The sequence below is a fragment of the Seriola lalandi genome, unplaced genomic scaffold (genome assembly GCF_002814215.2).
Source record: "Seriola lalandi dorsalis isolate HSWRI2012SDOR001 ecotype SW California unplaced genomic scaffold, Sedor1 jcf7180002052685, whole genome shotgun sequence".
Lineage (NCBI taxonomy): Eukaryota > Metazoa > Chordata > Actinopteri > Carangiformes > Carangidae > Seriola > Seriola lalandi.
In genome coordinates this window covers 1-27,430 of record NW_019523238.1, presented here as the reverse complement: position 1 = coordinate 27,430, position 27,430 = coordinate 1, and the positions used below count along the sequence as shown (strand labels likewise).

General features: G+C 38.8%; 4 protein-coding genes across 10 annotated transcripts; 2 read left to right on the top strand and 2 right to left on the bottom strand.

The window, feature by feature from the left end:
• The first annotated feature begins 772 nt into the window (after positions 1–772).
• LOC111650675 (uncharacterized) lies at positions 773–8,475 on the top strand. 4 transcript variants are annotated; one of them, XR_002760435.2, is made up of 7 exons: positions 774–1,032; positions 1,202–1,295; positions 1,552–1,698; positions 2,424–2,519; positions 2,617–2,763; positions 5,716–5,784; positions 7,882–8,475. XR_002760435.2 is itself a non-coding variant. In XM_087172419.1 (6 exons), exons 1-5 carry the CDS (start codon positions 910–912, stop codon positions 2,757–2,759), a joined length of 603 nt encoding a protein of 200 aa, XP_087028545.1. In that variant the 5' UTR covers positions 773–909; the 3' UTR covers positions 2,760–2,763; positions 7,909–8,475. The 4 variants fall into 4 exon arrangements, 3 of the variants coding, with proteins under 3 accessions (XP_087028545.1, XP_023256365.1, XP_087028544.1); XM_087172419.1 differs by lacking the exon at positions 5,716–5,784 and having other exon boundaries at positions 773–1,032; positions 7,909–8,475; XM_023400597.2 differs by lacking the exon at positions 5,716–5,784 and having other exon boundaries at positions 773–1,032.
• Positions 2,821–9,417, bottom strand: rab34a (RAB34, member RAS oncogene family a). Of its 3 annotated transcripts, XM_087172417.1 has the most exons (12): positions 9,185–9,417; positions 7,072–7,186; positions 6,903–6,994; positions 6,737–6,805; positions 5,856–5,957; positions 5,699–5,763; positions 5,469–5,520; positions 5,294–5,375; positions 4,500–4,590; positions 3,972–4,079; positions 3,790–3,886; positions 2,821–3,264 (listed from the first exon to the last, which is right to left on the bottom strand). In XM_087172417.1, the coding sequence occupies exons 2-11, from the start codon at positions 7,144–7,146 to the stop codon at positions 3,819–3,821; spliced, it is 804 nt and encodes a 267-aa protein (XP_087028543.1). In that variant the 5' UTR covers positions 7,147–7,186; positions 9,185–9,417; the 3' UTR covers positions 2,821–3,264; positions 3,790–3,818. The 3 variants fall into 3 exon arrangements, with proteins under 3 accessions (XP_087028543.1, XP_023256362.1, XP_023256364.1); XM_023400594.2 differs by having other exon boundaries at positions 2,821–3,886; positions 9,185–9,416; XM_023400596.2 differs by having other exon boundaries at positions 2,821–3,886; positions 6,737–6,802; positions 9,185–9,416.
• Positions 9,418–10,577: 1,160 nt separating this feature from the next.
• On the bottom strand, positions 10,578–17,709 carry tlcd1 (TLC domain containing 1). 2 transcript variants are annotated; one of them, XM_023400599.2, is made up of 5 exons: positions 17,018–17,709; positions 15,878–15,960; positions 14,117–14,199; positions 12,628–13,040; positions 10,578–12,536 (listed from the first exon to the last, which is right to left on the bottom strand). In XM_023400599.2, exons 1-4 carry the CDS (start codon positions 17,221–17,223, stop codon positions 12,639–12,641), a joined length of 774 nt encoding a protein of 257 aa, XP_023256367.1. In that variant the 5' UTR covers positions 17,224–17,709; the 3' UTR covers positions 10,578–12,536; positions 12,628–12,638. The 2 variants fall into 2 exon arrangements, with proteins under 2 accessions (XP_023256367.1, XP_023256366.1); XM_023400598.2 differs by having other exon boundaries at positions 10,578–13,040; positions 17,018–17,707.
• Positions 17,710–22,863: 5,154 nt separating this feature from the next.
• LOC111650678 (serine/threonine-protein kinase Nek8) lies at positions 22,864–27,422 on the top strand (the record flags this gene model as incomplete). The annotated part of the gene is made up of 8 exons (XM_023400600.2): positions 22,864–22,946; positions 24,022–24,227; positions 24,845–25,077; positions 25,195–25,326; positions 25,770–25,978; positions 26,126–26,202; positions 26,300–26,484; positions 27,315–27,422. Coding segments are annotated over exons 1-8 (1,197 nt in total), but the record flags the coding sequence as incomplete, so codon positions are not given.
• Positions 27,423–27,430: the final 8 nt, after the last annotated feature.

Here is a 27,430-nt window from a genome sequence, read left to right as displayed (position 1 = left end):
GCTTTTGCCTATTTACTGCAAATGATTCCCAATTACCATTTTTATATGCATGTCCAAGTAGTTTCTCTACAGTCACTGGTTTCAATTCATTCAATATAAAATGCAACATTCAGGGTGAGATCATTCTGTCCAGTGAATGTTAAGCCAGCTTTTACCTTTGTCAAAGTTATCATAATGTTGTGTTTTTTATTCATTATTCACTTTGACCTGCACTAACATACAACAATAATGTCAGTTTGACAATTAAATACTGTGACTCCTACAAGTTTTAAGTCTCTGTATAATGAATTAAAACACTTTGCCTTGGACAATAGTTAACAGTGATGCAAAGTAGATGATCCCTCATTGTTTTGTTTTTACCATAATTCAGTTTGTTTTGTCTTGGGTTTTGAGGAGAAGTAAGATTTTACCTTCCTGCTGCTCCTGCACAAGCTCCTTCCTTTGAATTCATGTATGTCAGAGTATATCTTTGTAGAAGTGTGTTTGTACATATAATATATGGGCCTCTTTGTCATATATTCTTTAAGAATTTTATTTTTTTACTCTGCAAACAAATTAATAATAAATCTATTAATAAAACTAATAGCAATTTCCCCAAACTATACACACACTCCCATAAAACAAGAAGGTGTGAGATCCAAAAATAGTCATGAATAAACGTCTGAACACTTCACAGAGACCTTCGTTGACAGGGCTGACACTGGTCATCAAATCATGACTTCATTTTGAATGATAAATCCTGCCCTGACTGCAGGGAGAATCTGTAACTAAGTTCAGTGTCATTAACAGCCCCTTCCCACCCACAATTCACCCCGCTGGAACCTGATATGGGGAACTCTCTCACTCACGGTCCAGTTCATTCACCTCAGTTTCTCCCACGAACGGCTCAGAAAAGTTTTGTTCCTTAGAATGGACGCGTTGGCCGTTCCCGCAGACAGGCATAAGGGATGGTACCTTTCTCTGATGGCCCCCAATACAAAAGGACCAACATTTGCCTGGCTGGATCCGTCCAGGCTCTACTGCAACTACCAGGTACGATGGGAAAAATTATGCTTTCTAATTCCTCAGCAGACTGTTGAGCTGTGGGTGTTGTGTCTGCTGTCTTCCCTCTCGCTAAACGCAGTATAACGCTCATTTATAACATGTAGTATGTGTTTATCATATGCACACTTTCATTTTGCTCTCTTTGCACTTGATTCAGGCTCTTACAGACTGTGTCAAAGACCTTGTCAGTCCTTTCCACAGCGACACCATTGACCTGGTTGCTGGGATAGATGCAATGGGATTCATTCTTGGTAAGAAAACAAACCAATTCCTTTTAAGAAGGAAAAGAAATTGCAGGTTAAGAGGAGTCACACTTGGTGTCTCACACTAATTTTATTTTAAGAGGCAGCTCAGGAAACCTAACTCCTCTGGCAAAGATACTAAATTTAGCTACTTGGACACTGCACCTTGCCTCATGGTACACGGCATGACAATGTGTGAAAGCATACTTCCTAGAGTACTTATAATACTGTCATTCTGCATATATATTTTTGATGTGTTTTTCAGGGGCGTCTGTTGCCACCACTCTTGGAAAAGGTTTCCTGGCTATCCGTAAAGCAGGACACCTGTGTGTTGCAACCCAAAACCAAGGCTACACAGATTACACAGGCAGAGAAAAGACTATGGAAGTAAGACTGGATGTGCTAAAACCAGGTTAATCTTCTTTTTTTTTTTACTCTGCAACCGTGTCACATATTTCCCTTGAGCGGATGAATGTTTACCCAGCTGGTAATGTTTGCACATGTCTGGGTCCAGAGCTGGGCTAAAAAAAACAACTTAAAAGATAAATAAGACCAAATTTGATTTTGACTTCAGCTGTTGTGTGGGCTCACAAAGATACCAGTAAGTTTAGACTGATGTTATTTGTAGTTTTACTAAATATTCAGTCATTTAATTGGATTATTTCCATGTAGTGATTATTTGTATCATGATCTGGCCCTAAAACTCTGCACTGAAAGGGTTGTTTTAGATGTGGTGAGAATAAAAAAGCTGCCATGCACAGCTGTATTTCCATGTAAAAAATTTAAATAACTAGCAGACTTTAAATATTTAAATTGAAGATTTGAAAACGACTTTGACTAGGTTATAACATATTTATTTCTCCTGTATTAAAACCCCAATTAATTAACTAGGGCTTTCATTCATTCATCAATTAATCTGCTATTTTTCTCAATTTGATTTAAGCTTAATTAATTAGATTTATGTCCATATATTCCCTGTCACACAGCACCCCCTAGTGTTGTTTGGAGGAAATTACAGCTGAATCAGTTTAAATATTTCGTTGTGTTTACCATGAGAACACGACAATAAAAAGTGTTTCAATAAATAAATAAAAGACCCAATAGGTGTAAGTATAGTTGACACTCTCTGTCTTGCAGGTGTGAGGGTGTTGTTGGTGGACCAGTGGATAGAGACTGGAGGGACAATGAAGGCTGCCATCCAGCTTGTCGAGAGGCTGGGAGCCACTGTTGTAGGTCAGTCAACATGTTAATGTTATTATTCTGCCATTCTCATTCATTCATTTTTGAACCTCAGCACTTGAATGTAAATATCTCACTCTGTTTCGTGCAGGTGTGGCAGCTGTGGCCATCGAAAACACTGAAGGGGGGAAGTGGATTAAAGAAAATTACAAATTTTCTCACTGCATCCCCGAAGAGCTGCAGAGCCAAATTGATGGGAAATATCTCGATTCATTCAAAAGCTTCAGCAGCTGAGCAAGTAAAGTAAAATAAGTTCAGTAAAGAAGAAAAGGGAAAGAATGACACGGTCAAGAAATTGTTTCATCTGCATAGACATTTTATATTTGTTTAAGAAATAGTGAAAACCTTGTTTAATATGACTTTTTTTAAACATAACATAAGCCGTGATTTTAACTAAATAATTACGTCTTCAAAATACATGTATGATATTTCCGAAACACATTAATGATATGATCCTGTTTTAATACCTTTATGACATGTTACACATACCATGAGAATTTTTAAAAAGACAATAAATGATCAAACACACAAAATTTCAGTTTCTGATATGAAAATTTTTCAAATTCAGTCACTGATTTGATTGTAAACAAAAAGCCAAAAAGTACCTAGGAAAAAATACACCGCAGATAAAAATGTCCAAGGCTGCATCTACGTTACAACAATGGTTCTCAACCAGCGAGTTGGGCCCTCCGCGAGGAGTCGACCATAAATCTGAAGGGTCGGGAGATGATTAGCAGGACTGTTAAACAAAAAAAGTTTAAAAGTTTATTGCTTCCGACTTTCCTCAAATCTTTGTTGTCTTGTGATTTACTGCAATATCTTACTTCTTACAGAGAGGTTGGTAACCTCTAATCTACAATATTAGGAAAAGAGGTTTAGTACCGAGTAAAAACAGTCATTTAGGAAATGAGTATTATTGTGATGATGAATCTTGATTGTAAAACAAGCTACAGCATCAAAACTGAAGATTTAATTCAAGCTCTAAGTAAAGTAACCATCCACAGTCATTCTTTGGCATCTCAGCAGAACCTGTCATTTTTGTGCCACTCTGTAACTCCGGACAAGTTAAACCGAGCGACACCGCAAGAATCCACATCCCACAGGGCAAAACTCATCACAGGCCAGGAAAAACTGAATTCAAACATATCAGGAAGTGAAACTCCTGCATCACTCCTCCTGCTCTGACCACAGAAATCCCTCCCATGAGCTGGAGAGCAACCACAGTCTTTTTCCGCTGAGAAAAATCCTCATTTTCAGTCTGTACCTTTTTACTTTAAACTCCCGCTTGCATCCTTACTGGCAGCAGTTCGGGTGTTTCTTCTTCGATGTAGCGTACAGTTTGTTTGAAGTGCTGTTAATTCCTGAAACAGATACATAGCTGGGCGTTAAACTGTGTGACAAATGTCATGGTTTTCACGGTCACAGAGAGATTGTTGGGATACTCACTGACGACATCTCCAATTTGCCTCGATCCACTTTTCTCCAACTCCGCAAGAACGTTGGTCTCAAACGCCAATGATGCAACTCGGAAGAAAAACTCTTTCACGTTTTCCCCTAAGGCATGAAAGAGATAAAGATCAGGAAGGGGCCGTATGAAAATTACTGGGGTGAGGAGGGGAGGAGGCTTTAAAAAAGGTTGTCAATACTGAAGAAACTTCCTGATTCAAAGATTAAGATGTTAAAGGAATAATAGTTTTCATACAGCCCAACAAACGCTGCGCCTAATTTACAGAGAATTTCTTTTGGGAAATAATAATGAGCATATGAAAGAAATCTAAGACCCTTCATTGTTATTTCCCCCAACAATATTAAATTACCCCGCCTTCAGCAAAAAGAAAAAACTAAACAAAAAAAACAAAACACAATCCTTTCCAGGCCCCAGCTCCCCCAACTAATCATTTTCGACCACTTCATAAGTCAATGGTGAGGTCAGTGGAAGAGATCAATTTACTATATTTAAATCCAAACACTTACCTGTGAGTGATGAAACAGCCCAGTACTCTGCTCTCATCTCCTGTGCTAGTTTGAGAGCATCTTGTTCGATCCGAGAATACTGAGCAGGAGACTGTCAAGAGAAACCAGAGGCAACCAAGTTAGATATGGTGTCACCAAGGTAAACAAAAGGAATATTTGTACTAACGCTGCTGCTAACCATTATTTTCATTATCCATCAATCTAACTATTGTTTTCTTGCTTAATTGATAAATCGCTTGGTCTGGAAAATGGCAGAATAAGAAAACTAGAATTCCTGTTTTGCGGTTATATGCCTCCATATTTTTGTGCGGTCACAGTGACCTTGACCTTTGACTACCCGACTGTATCATCGTTTGTGCCAAATTTGAGGGGATTCCCTTGAGGAGTTCCAGAGATAGTATGTTCACAAGGCCAATATCGTATTTTGTGTGGTCACAGTGACCTTGGCCTCTGACTTTTAACCAAAATATAATCAGTTCGTCCTTGAGTCCAGGTGAACTTGTCTATGGCCGGTTTGTAGCCGTGTTGTTCAAATTAAAAACATCTTGAAATAGAAAAGAAGCCGAAAAAAGAGCAGTTACGGTTCTTCCTTCCCACCACTACCTAAATTCAGTTAGTAATGTCTCAGATGCTTTGGGGTCTGCTGAAGGATGAGAAACCGCATTCCTGAGGTTTGAGCCTGGACACAAACGCTCTGTGCTGCTGGCAACAATCCAAACTATTCACATTTGACTCCAGTAAAGACACAGAAATGTTCACAGGCATCGTCCATTTTAAAACAGTAAAAGAAGTACACTCAGGTCTTTCTTTGTGCCGACGAGGAACAGCTGGACAGCGGTGGGGTCGTTCTCTTTCAAGGCGTCTTCGAGCCACTGCCTGCGGACAGAAAAACACAAGTTTAAATCCTCCAGCTGGGACAAAAAAAAACTGTAAGAGTGCAAACAATCTGCTCATAATAAATACACTTACCTCACATGGCCCAAAGAGGCAACATCATTTACATCAAACGCGATGATCACAACTGGAGGGACAGAAAGTATTACAACGAAAATGCTTTAAGTTTTAAGAGTATTGTTTCAACATGGGTTAGTGTCCTCCCTTGACATTTTGTTCTTTGTCAAACAATGTGTACATGGAGAGAGGAGAGTCTTCAATACATATCTTATTTGTTAACTGCTCTTTAACACAAAATCTCTCACCCTGGGCTCCTCTGTAGTACGTAGAAGCAATGCACTTGAACCTCTCTTGGCCCGCAGTGTCCCACCTGTAATGGAAAGAGTGACTGGTGAGTAACAGTACGTCAGACACAGTTTATTGACTTTGTTTTATGTGTAATAGTGCACACGTTAGACTTACAGCTGTAGACTGAAAGGGACACCCAACACCTCAAACCGCTCCATCTCAAAGTCAACACCGATCGTTGCCTTGTAGTTCTTATCAAAAGCATCTTTGCAAAATCTGCAAAATAGGATTAGGATTAATCTTTTGGTCCATCGTCCACTTTTAGGGACAAAAGTTTTACTGAACTGTTTTTATGATTATGTCTAGGTTCTCACAGCGCTTGGTTAAGGTTAGAAAAAGATCATGATCTGCTTTAATACAGAAAAAGTTTACAGCAACAGCCATGAGAGTGTGGGTGCAAACCCTGGTCTGTCACTGCTGCCATTAATAAACATAGCGCTTCATTCATTCCAAAAAAAAAAAAAAAAAAAAAAAAAAAGCCTCTGAACATAATCCAGCCAGAGAATATGGTTCCTGAAAAAACGTATTTGCTGTTGCTGTTTAGTTGAGATTTCTTGGTTGGCTGCACGTCTGTCCAAGCAGAGTCGAAATACACCAAAAGTTCACATTTACTGAACTTGAGCTGATGTTTATGGGTGCAACCAATCACTGTTAACCACTGCTTGAGTGGATGAAAAATTTATTAGCCTACTTGTGTTTCTGAATTCCAGAAGTGTACAATAATTAGGCTCATATTGAGACCAGATAACAAAAAACTACAGGCTGTCCTCTTGGTGAAATATCAGCATGCAGATTCATCTACCAGGTTTGTTACATAAACCCTGTTTCAATCTCTGAAACACAGCAATCTACTGCTATTAATATCAGCATGGTAGGTGGAGCTGTATCGAGACTGTGCTTTCTTGACGGAGGTAAATCTCTTATTTAAGTTATTTATTTCCTAGTACTGCACCTCACCCTGCTTTCACCGATTAGGTGACTGCATTTGACCTTACCTATTAATCAGACAGGTTTTCCCCACAGCCAGGTCACCCACCACAATGACCTTAGAGATTTTGAATCTGCTGAGAAGAATAAAAGTAAATGATAAGAAACAATAAGTAAAGAAGTGCCAGAAAACGCCGCGTCCCGTATCATCCAGCCTGTGGTGTCTGTGCTCACCCCACAGTGCCGGTGCGCTGCTCCTGGCAGGCAGTCCTCACTTTATTGTTGAAATCGTCTTTAGTGTGGAGAGCTGCTTCCTTCTTGAAATACTGCAGGAGAGGAAGAAGACTGTGTGAGGCTGTAGACTGTTTTACAGATGCGGTGCTTGAGTAGTGAATGATTTTACCTGAGGGAGCTGAGCGATGATTCGGTCCCTTCGCACAGGAGGAAGAACGCTCATGGCTGACACTCGGACTGACATGAAGCGTCCGGGTGAATATTTAGCACAGGGACGTGGTGTGCTGGACAGACAGAGAAGGAGAGCAGCATTAACAATCTGCCATTTTAACTCGTTAAAGATGTGAGAATGTGGTGAGTGGTTTTTGGGCCCAATCATCAGGCCTGGTGCTTATTTCTCCTGTTGCTACTGGGGATAAAAGCTACAAGATGAAGAATGAAGCAAATCTGTGTCCAACACAAAGAGACAGAAATAAACAGAAATCAAAACAGTCAAATATTCTCTGGATCCAGCTTCTTAAATATTAGGGTTTGCTGCTTTTCTCTGTTTTATATCATTTTATATCCCTGTAAACTGATCTTTGGGTTTTGAACTGTTGGTTGGAGAAAATCTTTAGTTGTGGTTCTACTCAATTCAAATATCTTCTGGACATTTTGGGGCATGTATATAAATCTGACAAACTTAAAATACCAAACATTCCCTTGTTCATTTTTTCTAATTTTCAAAAGCATTTGGAAACCTCACCTTGGGCTTCAAGCATTTTTTTAATCATATCATGACACTTTTACAGACCTCCGCCCTACATGTATATATACATATCTTTATTTGCATTAACTACATTTTGAAATGTTTTTTTGTGTGTGATCTATAAGTAAACACCCACACGTCACATTTCAGATGCAGCATATTGCATTTGGCACAAGTTTCTTTTTGATTTGGATTAAATTAGCTCATGTTCATCTTTGTCTCTCACTTTAGATTTGATTTGTTTTCCCGGTCAACCAGATCCAAGGCTGCATTACCCTCCGGGCAGAGCAGACAACTACACAGGAGCTCCACTGAAGTACAGCATCAGCCCTGACTGGTCATCCATCCTCCGGCCTTGCTCTTGTAGTGAGACCCTGTTTCAAATTCCAGTTTTAAAACAGTAATTATTTAACTTTATATTGAGCTCAGGTCGTATTATTCCATCATAGGAGTATCGTAAGGCTGCAACCCACAATATTGTCATTATCAACATATCTGAGAATTATTTTCTCAGATCTAAGCTATTGACTACTATTGTTGTTCAGTGTATATAATGTCAGAAAGTAGTGTCTGTTATTATTCCCAGAAGTGCAAGTTAACCCTTTAGAATACACCATCCCACCCACTTTGCCCTTTGGTATCACTTGAAATGTGTTTTAGTCACACTCTGTTTTCACACAACCTTAACATAATTTACATTATTTGAAAGCCCTCCTCTTTCTTTCTATGCAAAGTGTTTTCCACATAAAGGTTACCAGTGCAGGCCTTAGATTCCCTTTTCAATGCAAAAAAATAAAAATAAAAATGGGTGAGGTGCCTCTGTAACTTTGGTTCAGTGTCTCTTATTCTCATTTTGACTTTTTGGTTGTAAAATTTAAAGAGTTACCTTTCAAATGACACCTGGGTTATAACATAACAAATAATAGAGGACTGAGAAACTAGAAAGTATTCACCCCTGAGAAGCTTTTGGTGGTTTTGCTTTTAAAAATGCCAGTTGACTGACTGATTAATCAACTAATCATTTCAGCTGTATGGTCCGTTTCTGGATGCCTGAGGAAATAATCAAATTGCCCTAGACCTACACAGTGGTGGTTAGCGGGGTCCAACGACAATGTCTTTGCTCTGGGGAATCGACTGTACTCGAAAATGCTCGCACATCTGCCCCCTGTCTGTTTTACAGTCTGGGGCAGAGTGAGGCAGAGACCCAAGTCAAACAACACTGTAATGAGAGAAAATGTTTGGTTTACAGTTTGGGGCTACATGACCACACACAGAGCCAGACCAGACAACTGTTGATCCACTTACTGCGCAGATCTGTTTTAATCCTATTGTTCATCCTGGTAAAGGAGAAGACGTGTAATTTAGTGCATTTGGTTTGAGTCGCAATAAAACTGAAACCAGGCGACTTTAAAACTCGATTTATAAACATCCAAACTGCAGGTAAAGTAGTTTTTCACCTCGCTAAAGAAGCTCTGTGACTTGTGGTCACATGTACGTGCCGAATAAACTTTGAAGAAATCTGTGGAGATGTTACCTCAGCGAGACGGGATGGTCCACTCAGTTTTCCTCTTCTCTCTGTCCTTTTTTACGCCTCGTTTCCCCCCCACAGATGCTTCTTATCGTGAAGGAAACCCATCCGACTTCACTGTGAAGTGTGTGAGTGTTGAGTTTGTGGAGATCGGAGCTGAAATGGATCCTCGGAAGTTGAGGGGGAGCAGCAGACTGAGACCCGCTGCTGCTGCTGCTGCTGACTCAGTTCCCTGGATTTTCTTTTTCTTTCCTCCCAGATTTTCTCTGCTCGGTCCCCTGCTGGAGGAAATGAGGAATAATCGGAAAAGAGGAAGGAAAAAGTATCTATTTATATCTATCTATCTATCTATCTATCTATCTATCTATCTATCTATCTATCTATCTATCTATCTATCTATCTATCTATCATCTAAATGTAAAACTAATTGGACATTTATCATATTGAGGAAATTTCTTACTTTTTCATAAATAACTATATTTATTTATTAATTATTTCTCCTACTAACTATATATATTATTTATTGTACTATAGCCTACTATATTATACATTTTCTAATCTACTGCATTGCTGATAATAACGTCTGATTAATGTTAGTTGCACTGTATTGCTTAGCTTCATGCTTGCGTGTATTACATGAAAAAATAGTTAATGTTACTGACATGTTATCATAAGAAGACCAAAGTTAGCAGCTAATGTGTTTCCATGTTATAGAAAATATTAAATTTTGTCCATATATTATAATTAATGGCCAATAGAGTCAATATCTTGTCAGTTTTCTTTTTACCATGTTTCCTACTTCTGAGAAGGCAACGCTTGAAGGTAAAGCAACTGTCACAGTTTCTTTCCAAACAATATTGAATTTGCAATGGCCCAATTAGCAGCTAATGTTACATTAACTTATTTGTTATCCCTTGACATTAGATTGTTGGAGGCCAAACCTATTGAAAAGGATTCATTTTAATAGGAAATTTAATGGCTGAACTTAGCAGCTAATGTTATTGAAAAGCCTCATTTTAATAGGAAACTTATGTTACCTTCCATTTGAATTATGATGACCATATTATACAATGTCATCTATATATTAGATTGTTGATCATCAAATTACTAGCTAATGTTAATGTTTTTAATTTAATCTAAACATTACATGTGTGGTTGGAAATGTTTGCAGCTAATGATATTGAGAATTATTAATTAATTTTTAATTTTTTGTAAATTTTACTATAATTAAAATGTATGTATGTAAATGATCTGATAAAACAGTACCTGACTATAGCTTTACCAGAAATCTCACAGGTGTTACTATGAGTGACTCCATGAATGTAAAACAGAGAATAAATCAAATCAAACCTTCCCTTATCAGTAGAGTTCATCTTAGAAAAATACACATACATAGCTGTGATTTTAAATTCTTTTTTAATTCATAGTATCACTCAACAATCCAAAATACGTGGCTCCTAAAAAACAGTTTTCACTTTAATACAAGATACATTATACATTATTGTGGTCATGATCAAATGAATTTAGTGTTAGTTTGTCTCAAAAATCTCCCACATACATATATCATGCTATAGAATCTATACTTTCTTTACATCATCTTTATCTCTGCTTTGCTCGTATTTTTGAAAAGGCACTGTAGTAAAGGCACTGTAGCACAGGTCAAACACATCTACACCGTATCCATGTCGGATTTTTTTGGTGTTGGCTGAAATAGAAAATGAAATGTGCTGATCATTAGGTTTTTAAAGTCCACTAATGCTTGACAGTGTGTGCGTATATTATCCTTTGAAATATATCAAAAAGGAATGCACACTTGAGGACATATTTACAAAATGCTATATATCCATTTTTGAGGAAAAGAAGAGGAAGAGGAGACACATCTTCACCTGAATTTCATCATTCTTAAAAAAGGGATCCACTCTGTAAAAGACCTATTACTTCTCAAACAAGCAAATATGATACACACTGTGAGGATATTCTATTACTCCACACAAGTCCAACTACATGGATGCAGTAACAGTGGTGATTGTGCTGCTGCCTGCTCGTGAAGGGTTTCTCATGGTTCCCTCTTCCCACTGAGCAAAATTATCAGACTATTAACTGGCAGGAAGTTCCAGCTCGTGTCAAATACCAACAAATTTTATATGACAACCATAAAAGGACTATAAATTGTCCTGTGTTACACGTTCAGTTGGTCCTTTGCAACATTATGTACCAGCTAAGTCAAAGCCCAGTATCTCCTCTGCCACAAATGGCTTCATTGAGACAAGGGGAGGGGACATACTGTATACACATATTTTTAAAATGTGAGTGTGCTGCTGGTAAATTTAAGGTCAGAAAATCCCACTTGTCTGTTCGTTCAAACACCCAAAGAGAGAAAACTGCAAACCCTCTGCAAATGTTGGATATATATGGCAACATATAGCTAGGCTGTCAGTTAAGATTGTTAGCAAATACTAAAATTTCACATTTTAAACTTATGCGTTTAACTATTTATCACGCAGGTTTTTTTTTTCTGATGGATTAAGGAACATTTTGACATTTTTTAGAAATACACCGAGAGTTAAATGAGAAGATTGATACCACTCTCTCATGTTTTGTAATGCGTTCGTGATATATCTGAGGTACAGAAATGATCAGTTTCCCACTTGTAAAAATTCAAGTTGAAAGAGGTAATGCTGCTTTCACATCAGACATTCAAACATCACATTCAAAAATGTTTCATGAAAAAAAATAGTCAAAGTTAATGTTTGTCATCAGGCCTCGGGTTGTTTTGAGTAAAAGTGTCACACAGTGTTATGTAGCTAACTCTCTACTTCTTTGTAAGTCATTAACACGGCATAAGCTCTAAAGCTCACTAATTAACTTATAATATCTTGTTTGTTTAATCTGTACAAAAGCCGAAGTGTAAAAACAAGTTGTGGTTTTGCAGGAGGATTTTTGTTACCGTAGGACAGATCCAGACGAGCTGTAGGTTTCTTCCTGTTTCCACTCATTGTGCTAAGATAATATAAACAGCTGCTGGCTATGGCTTCATATTTACCATACAAACAGGAGGGTGGTATCAGTCTTCTCATGTAATGCTTTTGTCAAGAATTGACAATTGTATTTCAAAAAATGTCAACCTTTTCCTTGCAGATTATATAATACTAAAAACAATCTTAAATATTCTAAAAGTCGTAAAATGGTTTGATAAATGTCACTAGAGATTAACACATAGTTTTGGCTTCTATCAAAGAGGTGTTGCTTTTTATTTTTCCCTGTGAAAAGACAATTATTCTTTTGACCCAAACAAAGCTTCACCTTGTCCAGAAGGGGGTGTTGTTTGTTCTTTGGCAGTGAGGCACAACAAGGGAACCTGTGGTCACAAGGAATGGTGTCAGTTATGGTTTGAAAAAGACAAATGTGTAAACTCTCACCCTAAAAACAATATAATATAGTCCCGTAACCTTTCTCCACGTCAATCACTGAGAAACTTTTTGTTGTTGTTATGTGTCCCGTTCTGTCCCACATAGCTTTTACTCCGGGGGAAGAAGTCAGCGCGGAGTAGGCGGTAGAAGTAAATCAGGATCATGACATTCATCATGATCATGGTGCCGAGAAAGTATCCGCCGTGGTCCAGCCAGGAGTAATTGTGCATGATGTACCAGGTGAGGTAGAACTGGGTGCTCAGACGAAACATGATGTAAGTGAAGAGGTTGGCGAATTTGTTGACTTGGTACATGGAGGAGGACTGAGCGCCGGCCAGTTTCAGCATCAGCCTCAGGTGCAGAGTGACACTGTTCACCTCCACAAACAGAGCAATTACAGCGCCGGCCACATACAGCTGAGTGTAGAGGGCATACAGGAAGCACCAGATCACCTGAGGACACACGGAGGGAGGAGGAGGTATTTATACAGTTAACTGCTGGACTTTGATGGTCTCATTGTTTGTTTTTATTTGCATTTGCCTTGCTTTTATTGTTGAGTTTTTTCTTTTACAGTGGTAATATTATTTACAAATGTGTGTGGAGTGTTCTGAAACTATTTCAGCCTGTTCGAATTTTCAAGTGTGCAAGAATATGTAAATGTGTACAGAAATCCGTAAATGCGAAGATTTGTACATGTGTAAAAGAGTCTGCATGTATATCCACTAAAAAATCTGAACGTAAATGCTCTTTTCTTTTAACATTTGTCCAGGGACTACAGATGAAAAGAAGCCTCTTGGCTGCCTCTGGTGCATTTACAGCAACATTTATTATGCACTGTCAGTGTTAAATAAACCAATAAATAAAAAATAAAATAACGTGGTTTAAACATCATGGAACAAACTAATACACAATATATCTGTCAAACTGTCAGACACAGAGAAATGACATGTTTTTTCTACTTTAGAGCTGCTCAAAACTGATGAAAACTGGATATTTCAGGGACAAACCCCCTAACAAAAAGATGCAGATAAGATAAGACACGTCTGCCTGTTGACCTCATGAGTTACAATGATCCTCTGCTCAGTGGCACCATGTGCTGCATTCAGCTCAACTCAGGCAGCACAAACAGCTTGTGTCATTTCCTTGTAATTACTCCCTCTCTCTGGATCTGTTTGTTCAGTGCATACTTAATTAATAATTAAACACTATTCACTAAGAATCAGCAACATATGCAACAAATCTTTAAGACTTAATGTACAACACAGGATGTTTTTTTGCAGAATGAGGGTTGGGAAACATGTCTTACAGCACGACCATTTTCTAAGTCGCCATTTTTTACTTTCTCTTCTTCTTCTTCTTCTACTTCTCTCAGTCTTTTATACACACGCGTGTTACCTGTTCAGATCAACTTCCTTTTGTCATGCTGATGATTGTAAAATAGTGACTCTGATATCTTATCTGAACCAGAAATACAACTTTGACGGAGCTGAAGAAAAGAACACAAATTGCCACAGGCATGCCGTCTTACCAGGGCATGATGGAGTAAGAATTCCCATGATCCTCTTGCATGTCTCGTCAGGATGATATCACCCGCATCTTGCACAAAGTATCCTGGGAAGAAAGAAAATATGATATTAGTCCTGTAGGGTTAATCAGCTACAACCGGTCACAGTTTGGCTGGATTGTCCAGTGCTGATAGTCAAGCTAGTATCACGTAACTGCTGAATCATGACACACTGATGGGAAGGCTTTCTACAGACATTGCGTGTCTGGGGTGGAGTGGATTAGGTCAGGTTTACGGTAAGATAATGAAAATAATCATTGGTTGAAGTTTTTATCTGATATGACACATAAGGATACAGCAGCATGTGGAGAATGAGTTTGTTTGCTTTGAGCCCATGTAGCTTGGACATCTTTGCTTGTATGAAACTATAAAAATATGAATTCTTTCAATCAGAACATTTTTTTCTAACTTTCTAAAATTATAAGAGTAAAGTTGACCCGACAGAGGATCTTTTGTTGTGTCTGCGATGTTGTTTCCAGAGCTAATTAATTGATAAGTCAATCTGCAAATATTTTTTCTTTTTTTTTCTTAACAAAAACACCAATCATTCTCTGGTTCCTCCTGTCTTTTTCTGTTTTATGTCATTGTAAAGTGAAAATGTTTTTGATATGTGAGACAAAACAAGACAACTCATCGACTAATTGACTAATTTAAATTAAGTTTCACCTCACTCCTCCACACAACTCTATATAACATCAAGTGATTAATCATAAAATTGAGGAATTGCAGCTTTAAGACATAACACATGGATGAAATCATCTTTTAGATATGAGGATGTTCAACATTTCCAAAACCATGACAGCCTTAAATCCACAGGTGGGTTTTCACGTTTCTTTTTTGTTACCTGATGTTTGCAGCAGTTGACTGTTTAAACAAAGTGTCATCACTTGTCTTGTTTACTTATTGCACAGAACTACCACTAACTACTTTCAGAATGTTGAATATATCTTACATTTCAAATTTCCCTTGAGTCGCTTGTTGCGAAGTTTCTTTAGGAGAAATTTAGAGCCAGTGTTTGTTCGTGGGGTTCAATGCATCTATTAAACTGTACAGGCCTCATTTAGCTGCAGGTATTCAAGAGTCCTGATGTGCCTCGGTATGACTGGCACACACTGTTGCTATGTTAAAGAACATGACCACCAGTGTCTGGAGTGGTTGGCCTCAGTGGAGATAATAGCTGGTTGCAGTTGTTAGGGCGGATCTCCAAAGGTTTGTGTCTCCATGGTGACACAAAGATGCACATAAAACCCAACCACGTATAGAACAGCTCAACCAGACCACCGAGTCCTTAGGGGATTATGTTCATGGTAATTGAGAGGGAACGGCCGTTCGTCTGTTCTGAGAATCAGGTGCGAGGGGCGGATCTTTTTGTTGTTTCTCTGGAAAGCAGCAACTGGAAAGGTGAAAGTCTGATGCCCCCGATCAAAGGAAGAGGAGATTCAATTCAATTCAATTCAATTCAGTCAACACCTCCCCCACATTTCCCTTTCTACACTAAAGCTGCAGAAACTAGTCAATTAATCCATTGACAGAAAATTAATCTACAACTATTTTGATATGACATTTGCTGATTTCAGCTTCTGAAATGTTTTTGATTTGAGCATTTTCCTTGTCATACAGGAACTGCACCACTGGATGTCTTCATTTAAATCCCAAAACCCAACTATTCAGTTGTTTGACTTTACTCTTGAGTGTTCTTTTCTTTTCCACAATGAGTTTACTGACCTGTTGAGACGCAGACGAGCAGGTACGACAGAGGGGTGTGGTGAGAGTGGATGTTGCTCAGCGTCTCTGGCCAAACCACCACACTGGAGAGGGATACATGTTATGGATAGATATGGGTCTGTTATCACCTCACTCAAACAAATATGGGCTCACTCCTGGAGAGAAAAGCTTGACTAAACAGAGATATTAATATCATGTATTACAGTTTAGGGCATGTATTACCCTGACCAATAGATATCCCGCCTTTTAGTAGTTTTTAGTAGCTTTTATATTTAATTTTAATACTATTTATTTTCTAGTTTCTATCTGTGTCTATATATTTCATAAAATGACACTGTTTCTACTGTTTTATCATAACTTGACTCACTGTTTTTCTATTATACTTTGTCACTTCTTAAAGCTGTTTGGCACACCTCAAAAAGAAAAGGTTTCTGTGTCCCCTCCTTGTATAAACACTACAAGAGAATTATTGTTAATAAGTGACATATATCACTTCTGTGACATATAAAGCTCTACTGCTTCACACGTTTCCTTGATACTACTTTGAATGCACAAAAACCTCCGTTTGAATGTGAAAACTTTATTTTGCCTCCCTCCACAGAAGCTCTCAGTCATGACTAATTTAATCTGTCACACATTAGATGCAGTGACAGTAAAGGGAGAGGGCAGCCAGCACAAAAAATTGACCTTGGTCCCACTTCTTAACTTTAAGAGATGAGTCATAAGGTTAGTCCCCACCCCAAAAAATAGTTTCTTGTAATGCTTTCACAAGAATTGTTCTGCCAGCAGGTTTTTCCAGTTGATATGTCTGCAGGCTGTAGCTTGAGAAATCCAGAGTGCTGGCTGTAAAACTGTGTTCCCCCTGAGCTGCCGACAAATTCAACAGTGCAAGCACACAGCAATAACAGCTTTGTGTGGCTCATACTGTACACTGGCCTTTCCCTCCCCACTTAAAAAATGCCATTGTCTCCCCCGTCCCTCACCCTGCCTCAACATGCCCTTCTTCTCCTGACTGCCACAGACTGTCACTGCTGCACACACACACCCCTACACATAAACACATCATGTGGACTGTGAATAGACAATGGTGTCCCAGTGCTGTGGATGGATGGACGGATAGATGGGTGTTTGGACACTTACCAGGTCAGGGCCCATGTCCCAGTCAGCAGGGAGTGCACCAGGGAGACGGAGAGGTTCCTCCACTTCCAGGAGTGGAGATCATCCTGCCTCACCACTTTGGGCACAGGCAGCCTTTGCAGAAGCCGGTGGGCCACTCTGAAAAGCAGAGAGCACACCAGCACTGACGGGCCTGGGTGACTCTTCAGCACAGGAAGTAGGGCCTCCATCCTCTACTCACAACCCCAGCTCTCCCCCTTTCCTCTGGGCTCTTGTTCTTGTCCTTTACAGCTTCCTCCCTTCGTCCTTTTCCTCTGTTGGCTTTTCCACGCTCCCGTCACCCTCTCCTGGGCGCGGTGATGGACGAATATGCTCGGTATGTGATGGGAGTGTTCTCCAGGACAGAGGTCTGCAGAGAGAAGAGAGGTCGCTGCAGCTGCAGGAGGTGATCCTCTGTTCTTATTTGTATCTATTTACGTTTTACTTCAGACCTCCTTTTCCGCGGAGTTGACGTCCGACTGATGCTACAGCCCTGTCTGTTTTTCTTCTCACGTTTTCAGCCTGAAGAGGGAGGCTTGGAGGGGATTCTCGTGACAGCTCATTCCAGTCCGACGGTGTTTGTCCTCACGCAGCGCCTTGTAACGTTATGTGCCGCGCTCAGCCCGCCTGTCTGTCCAGAGTGAAGGGAAGAGAGGTGGAGAGGGAGCGGGGTGGGTGGTGCTGTCGCTGCTCCCTATAACCACCAAAAACAAGGAGGGGCAGTGACTGAGATCATGTTACGCAAGGAACGAAATCACTTATCATGGCTGCTGAAACGTGATTTTGGGCAAAGCGTGTAGAAAAGGACCTGTAGCTTAACATATGGAATAGCCGCTCGTTCTTACGCGCGTGTAACGCACTGTGCGTAAAGGCAGCCTATCGGGATTCAATTTATAATAACCATAATAATAATAATTCTTTCTATTAAAATTATGTCTAACGCAGTGTGTGAGTTTCTTTTGTCACTAAAAAGTTTACACTGTTTCAGTGGTGGTGGAATCTAAGTTAAAGTTAAAATATCCCACTCGTAAGTTACGTAAGTAAAACTTTTATGGGGCGTGTAAAAAGCAGTTTGATGTTGTAACTGAAAAAAAATAGAAAAAAAAAACATAGTAGAGGTATAAAGTAACACATTGGAACATGTTTATTACTTTTCCATCTTAATCCTGTTGGATTTAAGATGTGTTTGATGCAGTCAGCACTCTATTTTTATCATCTGTCTGGAAAAGTAGGCATGCACTCATTAAGGATGTGGCTCATGATTTGTTTTTCTTCACAGCTGAAGTTTGGCTGAAGTTTCACACCTGTGGCTCTGGTGTCCCTCATGGGTCAATTACACCATGGGTTGTTGTGCAGAAGGTCAGGGTCAGTTCTGTTCACATCCTCAATTATTTTTTATTGCACAAAGTGTTGCTTACTAATGAAGAGCACAGACACAGAGATTCAGTGACAAAGAATACAACATCAGACTGCAAATCGTCAAATTTATCTGATTTGTTTTTGGTCATTTTATATGGTTATTTTTTATATGCTTAATCTGTTTTGCAATTCACAACATTCAGTTATTGCGATCTTTATCATCTTTATCTTTGGGGCTAATAAAGCTCTCCTGAAACTTTATTTAATATTTGTGGAATCTTCTTAATGAGTAGCATATTAAGAAACTGACTTTAATACATTTCAGAATTCTGGTAAATTTGAGAGCTGTTAGTGTAAATATAGAAATGGCTGATAATATAGACACACATCTTTGTTATGTTTGGAGCAAAGCAATTTAAATCCTATTATGTTAAACAGGCAGCCCAACAGTAACGCCCTCCTTCCTTGGCCATAACTCTTTCCATAAACACAGCATAGCTCTCATTCCCCACAGCTGGCCTCTCTGCAGCCCAGTGAGGAAGAAGGAAATGAGCAGTAACAGCTAAGACCCTGCAGACACACACACACACACACATTACCACCTGCACCACACATGTCTGTGTGAAACCCCATCACATGAAGAGTTTACTTTTCTTTAACTGCAAAAAAAGTTTTTCAGTTCATTTACAACCGGTGTATTTCTTTAATTTGCTCATTTTTATGACTAGATTATTTTCCCATTCTTTCTTATTCATTACACAGCTTATTCACATTTACAATTTCATTCCATGTAACAAAATACAGATAAGTTAAAATATCTTCCCCATTAAAAAATGCCTGAAACACTGAATGAATAGTGTGAATGTAGCTCCTCTTATTTCCTGTTACCTCTCAACTTCCAGCTGTAAACCACTTTAATTTGACTCAGTTTAAGTTGAATTAGCAACTGTTAGGTCATTCTGACTTTCATTTACATTTACATTTTCTCTACTTAAAGAGTCAGTTCTTCGTTTGTCATGAAGAACTTACAGCTTCTTATTTTGTGCCAGTGACTGTACAAACACAACATGTAACTGCACATTCAGTGTGTTTACATGCACTTCAGTAACCAGTTTACACAGGAAAACAAGGTAACCCAGTAATCGGAGAACATATTTACATGACATGTAGTAACCTAGTCACTGTAAAAGTGCATATGCAAACGTATAATTACTTCTCTGTCCATCCAGCCTCTATGCTGTTTACGTTCCATTTATAAACTGATTAGAAACCCAATCACTCGCACACTTGGTTGGCAGAGATATATGTGTTCAGGTTTCTCTAAACCTCTACCCCGATTACAGAAACCAAGTTTTTTCATAAATGTGACAGTTAAGAAATCAGCTCACTAGTAAAAACCGACTGTACACGTAGCATATCTGTGCCTCTGTAACTCTGGTGCAGTCTCTCTTATACGCATTCTGACTTTTTGGTTGTGAAATTTAAAGAGTTACCTTTCAAGGGGCCCCAGTGTTATGACTGTAATCAAACAGGTTGAAGTACAACAAACTTTTTGTCTTGGCTACATTATTTTTTTTAGAGCTTGTGCACAAAAAGGGAGGCATCTTTTCTTTTCATTTCGAAACACCTCAAGTTAGAACAAGTCATGCTTATAAGTGGTCTGAAAAAAAAGAGTATAATTCTTCAGTCGCATTAACTTTAAAATGAATAAAATACATATTTACATTCTGTTAATGATAAAAAGATCAACTGATTCCACTAAATTCCTGTATGATGTTTTGCAGTGTATAAAATAAAGGCAAATATGTCCAAAGAATTCTAGGCTTTAGCGTTAACAGAACAAGAGTCGGCCCTGTAGCTATACAAAAAACACACCATCAGGTGGCAGCAAAACCTCACGTCACAAACAAGGTTCTCACTCATAGACCGTATGACTTTTTGCTCCCAGTTCTTCATCAATCCACCTGGGGGCATCTTTCTGCAAAAATCTACAGGAAGACCCCCCAACTCTCTGGAGTTATGATTGTTGAGATGCGCTAGAAAAGTCCCTGTGATTAAAAGGACTTTCATAACATGATTCTGAAGCAGCTGAGTACACTGCTCTCCAGTAATTATTCAAAATGAAGCTGGCATGTTTATTTGTGAGAGAACAAAAGAGAAAGGGATGAACTGAATGTGTGGCATTAGTCACATGTTGTCAATCAAACACTCCTTTTACCTTTTGCCAAAGTATGAAACTTAAAGCATGAAACATGAACCATATAATTAATCTATTTATATCCTCTGAGTACAGGCCTCTCCGTAACAAAACACCCTGCGCTTAGAGAGAGAAATGTAACTCAATGCCATGACTTGTTTCCTGGTTGCTTCACCATGGTTATTTCTGTTGTACTGTGAGAGAATGAAAGCTCTAATAGTGTTATCACAGAAAGCCATAATTCTACACAACTCCAGGTTTCCAAAGAAACACCTAAGGATTTCTGACAGCAAATACAAAAAAGGCAATACAAAGGGCTTCATACTTGCTGCACTCAGACTGTCTGTTGAGCTGTTGAGAAGGTCTCCCAGTATCTTTGTGCCTGGCCTAGCACTGAATCATATTGATCTCTGGGTGATTTTTCTTTTCCCTGAGGGCTGTTAAGAAACAGAGGCGAGCAGCCAGTAGAGAGAATCTAGAGGTTGATTGATTTCCACTGAGTGCATCATAAATAGCCAAACAAAAATAGATCTATCTACCTATCTTATAAAAATCAACAATTACATATTTGTTCAATATGTAATTCAACACATACAAGAAAAGAAAAAAAAACAATGAACTTAACAGTAGAAAATTTAAGTAAAACAACAAGAACAAAATTATGTAAAAAGACCAATATACACATACATGCAAGCATATAGGCACACACGCACACACACAAATTTACACCCATGCACATTGGAGCCATTGGATAGAAGTGGGTCTTCAGAAAAGCAGTTTATCATCTTTATCATCATCATATTGTTGGTCAGAAAAAAACACAGAAGGAAACAGACATGTCAAAAAGCTTTTTTCACAGCTAACATATTGTTTTATCATAGTAAAAAAAAGCACAGTCATTAAAAACATTCACAATTCAGCCCTCATTACAGTTTTTTTTTATTTACAGTTGTGCTTTCCCTGCTGTTATGTCATAATATCATCCATGAAAAATGGCACTTTGTCTGTTAAAGGTGAGAGAAAGAGATGAAAGTGTCACGGTGATGAAACAAACTCACCCACAACTTCCTGTCATGTGTCTTGAGAAATCTTTAGATAGATGGCAGATAATGCTCCTCAGGCACAGGATCATACCTGGGGTTTGGCATCAGTTTCAGTATCATATGCAGTGCATTCCTGGACACTGACTGTCACGTCTAGAGACAGATCTGCTGCCGACAGAAGACAGCAGCACAAGGCCAAATATGTCACTAAGCTAGTCCTAGGAGTGGCACATATACTGCGAGACTCCTTTAGGTGCTCCTTTGTCGAGATATTATATCCCTGAGAAAGAGCAAACCATTGTTTGTTCAACCACCTCCCCCATCACCCACCAATCTTCATTTAAAAAACTGCAAATTGTAGAGAAAGGGTTCAATTACATGCAGATCACTGTTTGTGGTGATGTATCATTATTTCTGATTGATGATAATAGTGGAGGTATGTACTTCAGCACAACACAGAGCAGGCTTTGTCACAGCACAAAGCATTTATTATCCTCACTGTGGAAGAGAGGGGAAATGGTGCTTGTGCAGCCCCTTTCCTGCTTATCTCAGACAAGGGGAAGGCGCTTTATAATCACCAGGCGTCTGGATGTAAGACTGCAATATCTGAAGTCCAAGCTCAAGACGCTGGTATAATCATATCTGTCTCACTGTTTCTCTCACTGTCTCCATTTCAGTTTTCACTTCAGGGCATTTATGTCCTGGCATAAAAAGTTACACAACATATAGCTAAATAAAAGTCATAAAAATGTAGCATCGTTCCTCCTGTCGTTGTCTTTGCTTCAACTTTTAATGATGTGATGTGCAAATGTAAATCTAAATCCATTGGCAGCAAATCATCACCTCAGGTACAAGATGGATATTGATTTGATTCCAGCACTGTTTATTGATTTGACTCCTTACCAATTCTCCATATTTATCCTTTCGGAAAAATTGAAAAATACTAGAAACAACTTTATCAACATCAGCAATGAAAATGTCTTAACTGTTGCCCAAATAAATTTCTGAGTTTACAGTGTTTTCAGATTTCTTTAAAACCAGAATTGGATTTCTCTAACAAGTGTGCAGCATCATCTTGAAATCATCGACACTGCCAGGTAAATATTCTTACAGCAAAACCAGGTGGCTTCTGCTGACACCGAATCAATTTGTAGGTGGAATATGCAGCCCAATGAAATGATGTGGTTTTACCTTCGCCTTTGTCCCTCATTGCTTGCTGTAGTTGTGAGGTTGCCTGGAGACGACGGAAACGTCTGGGAGCAGCAGCGATGGAGAAGTATGAAAAAATCAAAGTTGTTGGAAGAGGAGCTTTCGGGTAAACTCGGGGTTTATTTACACTTCTTAGCTGTGCAGCTGCTGCACACATCTGTTTGCTTGAAAATACGGCGATGTCAGGCATGTGCTAAGAAAGCTAGAAGTTCGTAAGGCCTCAGTTTTCCCCCAAAAATGTAACCTCAAATGTGTACCGCCCTCTACAAAGACTAAAAAAAGTAACGGAGCGTTGGACAAAGCTTATAAAAAGGTTACCGCTGCTCGAAAAGCATATAAAGGCTGGCTGTCGTGACAACTATGAAAACTAAATGACTTTGCGTTTCTATAGTATTAACTAATGCTTTATCGAACAACTTTTAGGTTGCCAGGTTATCGAAAATCCTCCTCCTGTACGACACTTTTGTCTTTGGACTGTATGACCACTTATCTTCTTGTTATTGCTTTACCAACATTTAACTGAATCATCATTTAACAGAAACATACTGATGTATTATTACCAGCAAGGGCGTAGGTTTGGTCTCAACATTGGTAAGGACGCAACAATCCCGCCACCCCTCCAAAACAAAGATTGGCTTTTTAATGTCGTCAACCAAACGTTATATTAACATATGCGATCTGAATTTACATACAAGACTGTCCATACGCAAATGTTTTGTATGATATATAATGTAATATATAATTCAACAATGTACATATATATACACGTGTTGAATTATAGCCTATATGTAAAAATGACATGAAACCTGTTAGAAATTGGAACAATATCATATATTGACATATATTTCTAGCTAATAGAAACATGTATTTAAGTATATCTGTTTATATTATAGACACTTTACATGAATATATATCCATCCCAAAGCCTATCACTATATGTTCATATAAATGTAAATATAAAAGATTTAATAAGACACACACACACACACACACACAAACACACACAAAGTAACTACAATGAAAAATAACATATGTGTCAAAATGTAATAATATAGTAAGGCATCAAAAAGTCATAGTACAGTAAGGTTGTAAATTATGTAAATTACCAAAGCCCATCCAACTCTTATATTTTACAGAACAAATAATACATCTAATTTTTCGTAATTTTCCTCCCCTGTCAGGATCGTACACCTGTGCCGCAGGCGCAGCGACGGGGCCTTTGTCATCCTGAAGGAGATTCCAGTGGAGCAGATGTCACGAGATGAACGTCTGGCAGCTCAGAATGAGTGTCAGGTCCTGAAACTGCTCAACCACCCAAATATCATAGAATACTATGAGAACTTCCTGGAAGACAAGGCCCTCATGATAGCTATGGAGTATGCACCAGGTGAGCTTACTGTAGTATCTTATTACATCACCCTCCTTTGGTTCATTGTACAACAATTCACATGCTGTAGGGCACCATACCATTTTTCATTCCCATGTCAGGCCTGGGAATACCACATGATAATATCAGTCTGTGTGGTGCTGTTGTAAAGGACAATATGATTAGATAGTTAGGAAAAAGGTAAATGTGAGTCCAAAATTCTGAAGCAACACTCCAGGATCCAGCACTCAGGCAAATCACTAATTGAAGATGTAGAGTTTAGTTATATTTTAAGACTTGACATTCACGCAGGAATTGCTTATTATTGTTCAACTGTGGATCCAAACAATCTGAGGTACACTGCCCCATTGTAGCAGATAAAAATAATAAGTATAATGTTTTTTTATTTGGATAGATGATTATTTTGTGGATCCCCTTTCCCTTTTACCTTGACATCAACATGTCACTTGTGCAGCAACAGCACCTGCTGTTAAATCCATTTCTTAATGGCTTTGATTTCATCATCTCACAGCCATTGAATCAACCCAGTTACCTGAACATTTACTAAGTTAATATATTTGCAATGAACAGAAATCATCTTTATTGTGTATTCTTTTCTCAATGTTTTCTTCATGCAGGTGGGACTTTGGCTGATTACATACAGAAACGCTGTAACTCTCTGCTGGACGAAGACACCATCCTTCACTTCTTTGTACAGATTTTACTTGCCTTGTATCATGTCCACAACAAACTCATCCTGCACAGGGACCTCAAGACACAGAATATTCTTCTTGACAAGCACCAGATGATCGTCAAAATCGGTGACTTTGGCATCTCCAAAATCCTCGTCAGCAAGAGCAAAGCTTACACGGTGAGATGATTTACCTTCTGTTTGGAACTGTGATTACTTCACCAACATACATATACTGATATGTTGAATCTTAACATGTGCTAACATGAATTAATGCCACCTTTATTAACTATGCAGGTGGTTGGGACTCCGTGCTACATCTCCCCAGAGCTGTGTGAAGGAAAGCCGTATAATCAGAAGAGTGACATCTGGGCTTTGGGCTGTGTGCTCTATGAGCTAGCAAGCCTTAAGAGAGCCTTCGAGGCTGCTGTACTGAAAACTTTTCTTTACAAAAATAATACTATGTTTGTGTTAGCTTTTACAATATTATTATACTTATTCCGTGTATAATATATAACATATTTCTGTGTACAAAGGCAATGAAACCACCCTAACAACCATCGGAGCTACTCCCATTTACCATAGGAGATGGATATTTATTATTTCTCAGAATATTTAATATGAAGTCCCCAGGTTGCCCCATGTCTAAGTGTAAGGCAGATTGCTGGGGCTTTTGATTTTGACACAAATCAGTAATTCACTGAAATCTTTTTGCTTATACTCAAATCTGTCGTCACTCCCGATTACTGAGTGATATATGAATTTGAAATTCTTATCCCCTTAGCTTGGATTTTTGGTAGGGAATTCAATATTTTTCATATATTTCTAATGCATTTTGTATTTTTATTTATGCTCATTCATTTTGCTTTCAGAATCTACCCGCCCTCGTTCTGAAGATCATGAGCGGTACATTTGCTCCAATTTCAGACCGATACAGCCCAGAACTCCGACAGCTCATCCTCAACATGCTGAATCTGGATCCTTCCAAACGGCCCCAGCTCAATGAAATAATGGCTCTCCCCATTTGCATCAGGCCCCTGCTTAATCTCTACACAGATATAGGCAATGTCAAAATGCGCAGGTGGGACCTTAATTCAGAAGTTACGAGAAGATAGAGCTTTTTAAGAGACATGGACATTGATGTGAGATTAAGATTTTCAATATTTTTTTAAATGAGTTCTTTCTTTAACGTTCATCTATAAAAATCACCTCGTCTGGATTTTTTCAGGATTGAGAAATCACTGTCTACTGTGCACAGTCCTCAAGGGAGACCAGGAGGCAGAGTTCCTACCAACAGGTCCAGAGGTGAGGCATGTGATGCCATTATTTGACAAAAGAATTAGCTGTACCAAATGAATGCAGTACTTTAATCACAAATTTGTCATTTCTTGGACTGAGACAGATGGATCAGTTGGTTTAGGATCAGGGAAAGTACACTCGCTCCCCCTGTCCTCGGTGTACACGTGGGGAAGTGGCATCTCAATGCCTCTCCGCTTGCCAATGCTCAACACTGAGGTGCTTCAAGTGTCTCTGGGCCGCACTCAGAAGATGGGGGTCACCAAGTCAGGTCGTCTGATTACATGGGAGGTCTGTGTAAACCCTTCAGTTTTTTAATACATTTGCTTACTTGCTTACAAAGCTGCTTTTACAATTCCCTGATCTAACACATTACAAAGGAAATCCACCTGATAACACTGACTCACTGTCAAGCAACAGCTGTGATCTACTCTGCACTCCTGGGTCAACCTGTTGATGGACAATGATGGATCTTTTTGTAGTTTAACTGTTAATTTACCTAATATAATGCTTTGATATAATGCAGCCCAGTTCATCACCACTGCAAATTACAACCACAAGAATAAAAATATAGTTGAATTAATACCTCTGTGACAGTGTCAATCAAAACAAAACATTGTTTCTTTGTAAAAGTTGGAGTTTGTGGCTGAGCTATTGTGTTAGATTGCTGTAGTTTTTGCAGGTGTACCCAATCAAGGGGCCAATGATTGTATATGTACAACAGCTACAATACAGTACATAATTTTTTAAGCTGTTATCAATGGTAAAAAATGTGCTTTTGGTGTCAGCCTCTCAAAGAACTTCTTGTACTACTACTTGTAGACTTAAAGACCACATTACAGAGAACAATTGGTGTTAAAGAGGCAGTCATTGCAAATTCTTCACCAGCAGTTGCTGTAATAGTTCACAGTGCAAACAGTCACCAATAGTTGTTGAAAGCAACATGTTATTATGCATTTTCAGGGCTCTAAGAAACTCTAGGAAAATGTAGAAAATCAGCAACTGATTCAGAGTTAAATGAAGCAGGCTGGAGAATATTGGTACTTGGATTCTCACTCTCCTGACATAAAAACTAGTTATCTATCTGCACACAAAAGACTAATAACCATTAATTATCACAGGCTCCATCAGTTGGGTCTGGTGAGGCCAGTCTGCCTGGTGTGGTGGAGCAGATGCAGCCTCAGTTCATTTCTCGCTTCCTAGAGGGTCAGTCTGGAGTCACCATCAAATCCGTGTC